Raw genomic sequence first — 11,877 nt, forward strand, 5'->3', positions numbered from 1 at the left:
GAGGAAAATTCACCAGAAAAACACATTTTCTAGCTCTTTTTCATTCATTTTTCCTTTCTTGGTATAGTTGCACCCTCTGGGGAAGTGCCCCTCTCCAGATCAGGCACCTCCGCAGTGGAAGTCTGCAGGTTATCGGGCTATCTGGGATTGGGTTGGATTTCTGCAGAGCTGGGAGAGGGCTGACGGAGGGCTTTGAAAGGGGATCCCCCTGGAGCCTTCCCTCTCACGCACACACCTGTCTGCTCGGGATACCGCTTCACTTCCAGGCCTTGCACTGTCTGCGGCCCTGGAGTCTGGAGTCTCCAAGGAAGTGCATTCCTCTCCCGGCTCTGGATGATCACATAACACTCGACCCACTGGGGTCTATGATCCCTCTCCAGAGCTGGAAGACTATATTGTTGCTATAGGAAAGGAGCACAGAGGCCGAGTCAACTTATCTGAATATAGAGGATCTGATTGCTCTTTATTCTCTGTTGAGTTTGATTAGTATTGCTATGAAATCTGAGGCTATCTTGCACCTAAGATTGGCAAGCAGAGGCAGTATATCTGCAGACCAATACACTCCAAAGTCTAAAGATCTGACATATATATTATCCTAATCCTATGACTAAGAAATGAGGAGGAACCTACAAACGCCTCAACACGTCTGACAGTAGATAAGTGTTTCTTCTCTTAGCCTGTGGCTCACTGGGCCCATGCCTGATGGACAAGGATATATGTGAGCTGCGTATCCACTTGTAAAAACAAGTATTTATGGCCTCAGTGTCCCACATTTTGAATGGCCGTGGGGAGTTCCTGACCTGGTCATTTGCATGTAGATTATTGCTTTTCCAATAGAAATTCCCGGCAGACAGAAAGAATGACCCCAGTTGACCTACAGTTTGTTTTTGAGGTCACTGCCGCAGGACAAGACTGTTAAGTTTGTTTTCCTAACTGTTTTTAAAATAATCCATCGGTTATTCTATCAGTAAAAAATAATTTAGTAAAATTATTCATCTTTTTTAGTCATTATTGAAAATCACACCTACAGTCAAATAAAGACAACACAACATGATCTGTTCCTTCATCTCTCTCTCTGCAGCTCTCACACCGAAGCTGTTTGGGCCTTTGTGGGTCATCAGACAGCTCATTCTCATTCCCGAGGCGTTAAATACTGAGGCCGAGTCACGGCCCTCTTTAAAAAAGAGACACACCAGGTGGGCAGGAGGGGAGGTGGATGGGTCCAACAAACACAAGGCTTTCATCCAGAAGACCGCTGTTCGTGTCCCATGCTCACAATGTTCAGTGTCATTTTCACTTTACAAGCGTATTCGATTTAAGCCCAACCATGTAGTTCTTTCCTAAACCTAACTATAGCAGTTTTGCTGCCTAATCCTAAAGTGACGCCAAGGGTAACTATAGTGATTTTGATGCCGAAAATAAAGTGCTGCCAAGGGGCGTGACAAAGTGGCGGTGTGTAACGCATGGGATGAGAACCTGTATCATCAGATCATCACATGTACAGTGTAAGCTTCTTAAGAAATTATAAAATGCTGCTAAAATGCTTGACTTTACTCTGTAGGTTGCATTATAAGTGCTCAAAATCAGCATTTTCTCTGCCAAGATAATGCTAAACTTGTTGCTAAGTTAAGATACAGTAAATATACTTGATGACATATAAAATTAGTATCTGTAGATTACATTAGTTCCCTACAGTAAATGCAATATTGTTTTCTATATACAGGGCCGGCTTAAGGCTTAGGCCATACAGGCGGTAAATAAAATAAAATAAGTAAATTTAAAAAACCAAAACAAAATAAATATAGAAATATACTTTTCACCCCCTGACTCTCTTCCTCGCACTTTTTCATCTGCCCGGCCGAAATTAATTGTTAATAAAAGTGTAATTTGTAGTGAAACTGACTAAACACTTTTAAGCCAACAATTTCAGGGACCAATTGTTTATTTATATTACAGTATAATAAATACAGTTATTTCTGACAATAAAAATCATAATTTTTGTCTTAAAACCATTGCAATGTCTGATGTGTGTTGCGGTTTACAGGGCTAGGGTAAAAGTTCTGGGGGGTTGAATCCTAACCCTAGCCCTTGAGCGGTGGCTGCGACGGAGGGGAATCCAAATCCGAATTTTGCCTAGGGCACCAAAATGACCAGAGCCGGTTCTGTCTATATAGATTCATATATTCCATTACACAACGGGAGTATATGATTAACTTAATTCACTTATTTAGTCATACACAACTCACAAATTTGAACAAACACCGCATCACCACATTGCAGCTTCCTTGGGTTCACTCAGGTTTTTCTGCTTGTGTCATGCGAATGATGAATGACACATTTTTGCAAAGAGGTCATAAGCCAAAAAGCCTGCTTGATGTGTCCTGACTTGATAAGAGCTACACTAACTTTCTCCTCAGTGTCTGGAATTTAACCGCTGACCAGCAGGTCTCTTGGTGTGAAACTGGATGTCCACTCCTGACCTCTCGAACACTTCAGCTGTGCCTGGCCACACACGCTATATTGCTACTTCAGACACAGCACTTTCACGCCTCTGATTAAGATCTTTATGCATCTGCACATACATATTAACAGTTGCAGAAACATACTTGCAACATGCACTATTTGAGCCTTATAAGGAATGCCAAACTGCTATACGACTCCACGAGGATATGTTAATGATTTGGACTGTGTGTATTTGTGTATGTGTGTATTCTTGACTTGTGAAGAAGCATCAGCACAGTGCGTGTAGTGGCAGGTATGTTTTAAAGGCTGCTAAGACCCTTAAGCAGCCGCTCATATCAGTGCATCTGATATGGGCAGCTCAAACTGTGTCAAACTGTGTTAAACATAAGAACTTACTTAGCTGAATAGTTTTGTAAATGCTGTGTCAGGGAAACAGAATGATTAAGCAATAACTCAGGGTAAAACATTATTGCCTATAGGGGAAGTTTGCAGCTCATAGATCATTGTGGACAGGATAGTCTCTGTTTGGATCCAGTACTAGTTTACTTCTCTATCACCAAATCGCCCAAGAATTAGGCACTATTTGGATTGATTCCAAACTTTTTAATTATGAATTGCAATCGCTTTTTTATAGTGTTTGAGTTTCTCTTCAACTTTGAAAAGTAAGTCAATCCCATTCACATTTTAAGATTAGGAAAAAAGGTGCTGACAGGGACTAGTTTCAGGGGATAATCTTGGGTTCAAATCTCTAATTAGCCAGAGTTTAGCTTCCCACACAAACAACTCACCTACTTAGATTTAACAGCAGATAGCTGACCATTAGCGTGCTCTCCACCTGCATGTCCCTACATGTCCAGGATAACGCCACCTTCCCCAGGAGCCACCCCTCAACACTTCACATTAGTGATTCACCAGAAGGCTTAAAATGCTTCTGTTATTGGATCTTTTTCCAGGGGTGCCTGTGTATTTGTTTGTGTGTTTGTGTGTGTGTGTGTGTGGCTTTGTACAGTATGTGTGTGGTGGTGAGTGTGCAGGTAGCCAGTTTATCTATTACGTGGAATAATCAAATAATCACGTGTATGTTGTGGTGTGAGCTGTCCGAACCGTGGTCATGCAGAAACACGGTTTTGTTTTATGTCCCAGCGTGCACCGCTGCACCTGGTTCAGCTGAGTTGGCTGGAAGTTTAAACAATGTATGAAAGCAAACAGAAAAATGACTGTTGAGCTAATTGAAGCCTTTGCGTTCCCTTCCTGTGGTTAAACCACCACTTAAAGACAGAAAAGCTAACCAGCTTTGCTTCAGGCAGATTAATAGGTCACACATGTAAGGTAAAGAAACATTAATAACAATACTGGTGAACAGTATAGAATAAAGAATAATAATTGTTGTTCAATCAATGTCAGAGCTACTGACCCTCATTAAAAATAAATTATCACGTACGTCATTAACAGTCTTGGGAACAAAGTTAATTACTGGGATCCAGTTGAGGCTAATAAGAGGCTTCACTTTGGTGACAAAAAGACACATCCTCCCAGTCCTGCCTTCCCAATGGTCCTGATGGAGATGGTGGTATTATCGCTAACATGGCCCTCAATCCAGCATAATTATAGCATAAACTTTCCCTGCCACATTGATTGCATTTGTAAATCTTGTTTTTTATTTTATATCTGATACTTAAATATCAAAGGCCACCTGTTGCATGTTTATTGCTTTGCATTTTCTATATTTATAATGCTGTTCATGTAAATCTACATAAAATTTAGAGGTGACAGACCCCAGAGCTTACACATTATACCGTCATGCCTGCATCATGCATATCTGGTTAATTTAAGAGAATTCTTTAGGATAAATAGGATAAGAACATGTTCACAAATGTGTTAAAATGAGAAGACCACTAGACTGTCATGTTATACCTGTAGGTATTAATAATTTTCTAAAGGTGAGGCTCATATGACAGGGGACTACAAGAAATATAATATTCTGGAAATACACAGAGTTAATGAAAACCAAAGCCTATGAGTGGAGTACCCGAGTAAGATGAGAAAGAAAAGAGTGGATCTAATTTGAAATGTAAAGGACACTATTGTATGTATTGTATATTGAATGTTGTTGGCTTGTAAAGCAGAAAATAAAGACAAGAAAACATAATCTCTTCATTTGAATCATCCCATTGAATGCATTGAATGGGTTATGCAGAAATCCCCAGTAGTCAATCTACAATCATAACATTCACAAAATATTGTTCCTTTTTAAATGTTTTTGACACCATTCACAGACACATATTGGTACATTTTCGAGGTCAAACTGAAAAAACGTTTCTTGTGAAACCAATTCCAGGAACTGAAAAGCTCATCACGCATACCACTTACACATTTCACAGTGTCACTTCAAGCACAGGATGAAAGGGGGAGATTTGAAAACTCAGAGAAGTGCCCTGGGGAAAAGGATCCTATTGTTCGTTAACAATAAAGTTTAGGGCATGAGGTAGTCCCACCTCTTTCACTTTTACCAACCCACAGTCAGTGTTTGGTTGAAGTCCCCTTTGACTCCTGTCCTTTAAACCTGCTACCCTTTCCAGTGGGGCGAAAAGAGATGGCAGCTCTATACTGGGTGTCAGTCATGGCCAACTGCCTTAAGTCTTTGTGATGCAAACACTCGGGAGATTGACAGAGAGCAGGAAGTTTCAATTTTAAGAAACCATTAAAAGACATATAGAGTCCGAGGACAGCCGTCGGGCAAATGATTCCTCAGTAGTGGGCCCCACTTTGGTGTCAGTGCACACAAGTATGAAATATAAAAGGATTCCTACCTTTGTCTTCAACTGTGAAGTAGAAGATATCACTTGTGGCGTTGCTCCCATCCAACAGCACGTAAGAGATCTTCATGTCATCGATATCAGCTGTTGGTATGACAAATATAGAGAGATAGAGTGTTAGCTGAAAACGGTAGGTAAGATAACTGTGACGACTAAGACACATTTACAAGGTTTTAGTTACAACCCTAAGGCTGCAATTAAAGCGATATGGGCAACAGGAGACGTGTTTTGAAGCATTCAGGATTGTTTTAAGCAAAGTATAAATATCTTATCAGTTAAACATATCTATTACAGAAATATAACCTATAGTTATTAAGATGATTATTATTCTTAGTAGCAGTTGTATTAGTATCACTATGTTAGTATTCTTATAATCATACAATCAATTATTATTGTATTTTATTACAATATCTTCACTTTGCTATTGCTACATTTGTTATTTATCATTTACACTTACTGGAAAGACCTTATTTTGTTCATCAATAATTCATAATTTCTAATGTATTATGACAGAAAATTTTTACTCCATATTAGTGTTATATGATAATGGACCTTAAACAGTACTAAATGATTATTTTGCTGCAAACACAACATCACCATTAGCAGCTTTTTATTAGGCTAACGTGTTAATAAAAACTTGCCTTTGCACACATTCAGCAGATACAAAGCAATGTTAGCATTCACTTGGAGTTGTGTTTCTGGCCAGCTGATAATAAGTCCAATATTCACTCTCCTTATAGCTCTGTATTGGTCTCCACCATCTCCTGAGGGATATATCTGGCTTTTTAGCTGCTAAATGGTTCACTATGTTCACCAGCTAGTGGCCTGTCTGCTGTTTAGACAGTTAGAGTACTGTGGGTATATTAGAGCTTCATTTGAGATTAATAAAGCTCTAATAATGGTCTAATAGGTTCACTTTAATAATGCTCTAATCACTGAATTAGCTGCCTGGTAAATGTGAATCACAACAGGAAAGTTGAAACCAAAACAATGAGTGAAAAATGCTAATATGATTCGTAGAAGTGAGGGTTGCTGCTGAATCAGGTGGTAATTGACCTCTTTATATCATATATATATATTACATATGGTCATTTAATTTAGTGTTGATATAGAAATATTAGTGCATATTATATTTACAAAACTTTGTTAAGAAATTAAATAGTATGACATTGTCTTACCTTGTGTGAAGGTCTTGATGCTGTCGTTGCCCAGGGCGGTGTTTATGATGAAGCCATGCAGAGGAGCCTGAGACACAATGTACTTCAGGATCTTCTGGGAACTGTCGCGGTCCTCTGATCGAATGGCCTTGCTGGTGAACACGAAACCCAGGTGGCTTGTTGGGAGGATCTTCAGTGAGGCAGCAGCCTTGTTAACCACAATCTGGGGCACACCATTGTCCACGGTGTTGATGTGAATGGTCATCATCTGGGGCTTGCGTGTCTCATACACAGTGTTAGGAAAGACATAAAAGTCAGTATGAGTGCCATCTGTGACAGTGAAGGAGAAGCTGTCGTCGTTGGTCTCGGTGCCGTCGTGCTTATAGCTGATAAGGTTGTTGTTTAGGTCCTTCTTGGTAAAGGTTGTGATTGGTTTGGTTTTGTTGAAAAGCAGCTGCCCGTGCACTGGCACCTGGGTGACTATGAATCGCAGTAGGTTGTCTGGGGTGTCCCGATCCTCAACTGTCAACTCAAAAGGTGTGATGAGCTTGTTTTCTCCCTCCTCCACAACCAGTTTGTTTATAGTCAAGACTGGTTTCTTATTATCTACATCAGTGATGGACACTCTGAAGGTACGGAAGACAGGATTGTAACCGTCTGTCACCTCAAACTCAAAGCTGTCCATTTTCATCTCATCGTCGGAGGTGTGGATGTAGTAGATCTTGTTGCCAGCAAGCTGCAGTTGGGTGAAGGTGGAAATGGGAACACCTGGGTGGTCAGTGCTCTCTAAGTGGCCTCTACTAGGTGCTCTTGTGATGCTAAAGCTGAGGAATTCATCAGGACTGTTAATGTCAGTGGTGCTGAGGAGGTCAGTGGTAAGAGTTACTCTCCCTCCTTCTTTTAGAGTCACGCCTTTGTTGATAACATCTGGAAAGACCATGTCAATGCTTCCAATGTTGATGTAAAAGTAGCGGTCAATAAGGGGATTCATGCCATCTGTGACATCAAACTTCAGCAGGTCACGGATTCCCTCCTGGCCTGTGTGTACATACTGGATTAGCTGTTTGTCGATTTCGTCTTGCGTGAAGTTCATCCCGAGGGTAATATTACCTAAAACATCACCAAACTTGCTGATCCGCTGAAGGTAGCCTTGGCCTGGGCCGTAACGCACAACATATGTTAGCTCTTTGTCTTCAGAGTCAAGATCTGTGGCTTTCAAAACCCTATGGCTGATGACTTTTGTCTCTCCAATCTCAACATCAAGGCCATCATTTATAGCCATCCTGGGTGTCTCATCGTCAACAGGAATAACCATGATAAGTACTGTTTTATCCACTGAATGTTTCCCATCTGAGAGTCTGATTACAAAGCTATCCTCTTTGGTCTCTGAGTCATCGTGTTCATAGACAATGTTGGATCCCTCTTTGATCTGTTCCAAGTTGAATTTGTCCACAGGAATGATGCCAGTGATAAGCTGCTGGACTATTGTACCGTGTTTGGGTTTTTTGATGATCTCAAAGTGCAGTTCACCCCCAGGGATGTCGGCATCAGCCGCGTTCAGAATCGGCGTGTCAATGATCAGACTCATGCCCTCCATTACCACAAACTCACGGATGAAAATCTCTGGCTTCTCGTCATTGGCTGGAATGATGACTATGGGGAAGAAGTGGCGTTCAGAGAAATTAACACCATCTGAGCAACGGAAGGTGAAACGATCTTCAACAGGTTCAACCCCTTTGTGGATGCTTTGGACATAGTAGATATGGGCGAGGGCAATGTCTTTAATGCTAAAGGCAGTGATGGCTGTCCCTGCCCTGGATTTTTCAGAGCCTGGAGCTGGGGAGATGTTCTCCACATAACCAGATGTTGGTTGGACAATGATGGTGCACAGGATGTCATCATTATCAGTGTCGATATCCTCAGCTTGGATGTGGTCCAGAGTGATGACATTCTTTTCCCCTTCCAGTCCAACAAACTGCTCTCCAACACTGACAATAGGAGGAATGCTGTCTACAGGAAGGATGGTGACGTGAACTGTCACACTTTGGACCTTGTTGCCGCCAACAACCCACTGCTCTGACAAATCAGACAGAGTGAGGTTGAAGGAGTCGTATTCTTTGAATGGTCCGATTTCACCGGATGTGTGAGTGTACACCACTGCCCCATTAATGATGTCTTCCTGTGTGAATCTCTCAGCGGGTGCACCATTGACTAGGATTTCACCCAGCTTGGGAGGCTCTTCAACAATGAAAGTGAGGAGGAGGTCATCTGTGTCTTCATCACGGCCCTGAATGACATTACTTGTAATCTCCGTGGCTCCGTTCTCCAGTACATCGATGGCTGCCCCGAGCAGACCGTCTGGGAGCATAATCATGGGGGTCTCGTCATCAACTGGCTCGATGGTGATCTTCATAATGATGGGTACCTCATGAAAACCGTCACTGACATCAACGTTGATGACATCACTGAGGGATTCCTCTCCACCGTGGATGTAAGCTAGGCGACCACTTGCAATGTCTTCAAGTACAAACGTTTCCCCGTTTGCCATGTCAATCCCCAAATACTGCAGCTTCCCGTACCGAGGAATCTGGGTCACGGTGAAGAGGATATTTTCATCATCTGTATCTGTGTCTGTGGCATGCAGCTCTTTCCTAGTGATGATATATGTACTTCTTTCCATAACAGTGAACCCTGTGTTGGTGATAAGTGGGGGGTTGTTGTCCACTGGCTGTAGGAAAATGGTGAATACTCCATCTAATGTGTTACCAGAACTGTCTTCCACAATGAATGTGAACTGAACCACTTTTGGAGTGATGCCCAGCTCCTGGTCCGGAGGCTTGTAAGCTACTTTGTGGTGATTAACCTGGGCCTGTGTGAACTCTGTAATTGGGGTGTCTGGGTCGTCAGTCAGTACGATATAACCTAAATTGGCTGGATTATTGTCATCTGTGTCAGTTGGGGGCCTAATGATGGTGTACTTCAGGTCCCTGTTGTCTGAATCTTGATCACTATAACTCAAGTAGTTCTTCTTGAAGGGTGTTAGCTCGTACTCTTTGACTGTCATGTGAAGGGTAGTGCCCGGGAAAACCTCTGGGACAAGGTCATCAACAGGATGGACTTTAATGATGAACATGTGTTCGCCAGATTGATTCGGAGGGTCATTATCATCTTGGACCCGGAACACGAACTCATCGATCACAGTGGTGGTGCTATGGGATCCGATGTGACGGTAGAACAGCTTTCCATCAAAAATATCCTGCTGAAACCATTCAGTGACCACCTGCTCAAACATCTCATCTGTCTCGCTGAACTTCCAGAGAGACGGGTCAGAGGGAGGCTCCACTTGCCTTAGCAGAAGCTCCCCTACAGTTGAGTATGGCGCTTCCAAGATAAACTTAATGGTGGAGTCTTCTGAATCAATATCTGTGGCGCTCAGGATGAAGGGAGAGATCTGCCTGACTTCATTCTTGAATAGCACCAGGCCGGTGTTGGCATTGATAATGGGCGGCTCATCATCAGTAGGAGCGATAGTGATAGGGAACAAAAACTCCACTTCATTACTGCCATCAGTCATTCTAAAAATAATGTTGTCGCTATAGGTATCGCTGCCGTCATGCTGATACACCACAATGCCGGCGTCTAGGTCAGCAGGTGTAAAGAATTTCCTGCGAGCGCCGAGCATGGTCAGGACTCCATGCTTTAAGCCGTCAACCACAGTTATTCTCACATCTTCCAGGTTATCTTCATCACTAATCTCTAAATTCTGGGAGCTGGAGAGAGCTCGGGACTGCCCTTCAAACAATAGCTGCCCTGTATTTTTGGTTGCTACAGGAGCCAGGGTATTCATAGGCTTCACCACAATCATAAAAGCAAATGTATCCGACACAGCACCATCAGTGTCTACAATTTCAAACTCTATCTGGAAAATCCTCTCTACTTCTGAGTCCTCTGGGGGTGGCTTATACGCTATTTTAAGATCTTTGATGTCTCTCTGATAGAAAGAGGTGATAGGCAGGTACTGATCATCTGTGCTGATGATATAGCCCTGCCCAGGGCTCAGCGGTGTAGTAATGTTGAAGATTAAATCATCTGGGTCAGATTCAACATCTTCAGCAGCCAGCATATCATTCGTAATAGCTGTCATCACAAACTGATCAACCTCCATCATCATCATGGCTACAAAGCTGGGCTTAGGAGCGGTGTTCTCTGCACCCTCTCTGATTCTAACCATCATTTGGAAATGCTCTTGCATTATGGTGTTGCCTTCAATATCCTGCAGCTCTACCATCATTGGAACATAATCTCTGTTAGGTGAGTTGGTTTTAGCTGTGTGTTTGTAGCGAATGCCCTGCTTCACAAACTCATCACAGTCAACCAATTGGCCATTTGAGGGGTTATTCAAAAGAGTGCCATACCTGGGAAGACCTCCAGCGCCGACAAGAGTGCCGATCTTACACTGCGTGACACCGTCCTCAAAGGAAAACTCCAGACCCTTTTTGTCAATAGAGTTGCTCTCACCACTGAGCTTTTCAACATTAAGGGGCATATTCCTGGTGAGGATCTCAAGCTGCTGGAAAACCACCTCCGCTTCCAGCATGAACGGGATGATAACTGTGTCCGTCTGGGAATCATAACGAAGCTGCAGCTTCACACGATCCCTGCTGGGGCTCCGAGATCCAAAATGAGTGTATTTCACTTCATCTGGTCCAAATGAACAGGGGAACTTTTTAGGAGTCAGCATCCCAGGTTTCTGGGCCAGTGGGTCATTGTCCAAAACGGTGATGTGGCAGCGGTCACCAGGCTGCACCTCTGTCAGCAGGTCACTCAAAGGGTCCAGAAACACAGACCTCCCAAACGGCACTCTGATCCCATTGTTAGCAATGATGATGTTGTCTTCATTAGGTCCAGATCTGTGGCGATAAAGGTGAGCTGGGTCAAACGGATCTGCGTCTACTGAGGCAAAACAGAAGCTGAGAGCAAATGTGACAAGCAGGCGTCTTAAAAGTACCCCCTTTTGACAAAGTGGGGAACTTTGCAGACAACCAGCCATATCCACTGCTAGTTGCCTTGCAATTTATTTTACAAGTCAGCAGTAGCAGGCTGTCCCAACTGGGGGAAAAAGCATAAAAAAGAAAGCTCTCTGTGATGGTTTGGGCCTTGGAGTGTGTCCTCTGTGTCCCTCTCTCTCTCTGTTTCTATGTGGTCACACAGAGACACGAGTGTGGTGAATGCTGCAGGACTGTGCAGGTAATAATGAAACAGTAGACAGTGACAGGCTCTGGCTCCTCCTTCTGTCAGCGCAGGGAGGGAGCCTCCTGCCCCCATGGCTAATTTAAGACAGACCATTGGACAAGACTGTGAAAGTGCTCCCCCCCAACCAACACCCACAATTCTCCCCTTCTCCCACTGAAAAAGGTGGGGGATCAAATCCAGTGCAAAAC

General features: G+C 43.0%; 1 protein-coding gene across 1 annotated transcript in view; it reads right to left on the minus strand.

Annotated features, from left to right (window-relative positions):
* Positions 1 to 11,666, minus strand: part of LOC141764306 (FRAS1-related extracellular matrix protein 2-like) — a 37,841-nt gene extending 26,175 nt beyond the window's left edge. The window contains exons 1-2 of the mRNA XM_074629398.1: positions 6,458 to 11,666; positions 5,274 to 5,363 (exon numbers count right to left, since the gene is read on the minus strand). Coding sequence (XP_074485499.1) covers positions 5,274 to 5,363; positions 6,458 to 11,486 — 5,119 coding nt within the window. The 5' untranslated portion in view covers positions 11,487 to 11,666. The remainder of the gene's footprint in view (positions 1 to 5,273; positions 5,364 to 6,457) is intronic.
* Between the last annotated feature and the right edge of the window lie 211 nt (positions 11,667 to 11,877).

Source organism: Sebastes fasciatus, chromosome 3 (genome assembly GCF_043250625.1).
Source record: "Sebastes fasciatus isolate fSebFas1 chromosome 3, fSebFas1.pri, whole genome shotgun sequence".
Lineage (NCBI taxonomy): Eukaryota > Metazoa > Chordata > Actinopteri > Perciformes > Sebastidae > Sebastes > Sebastes fasciatus.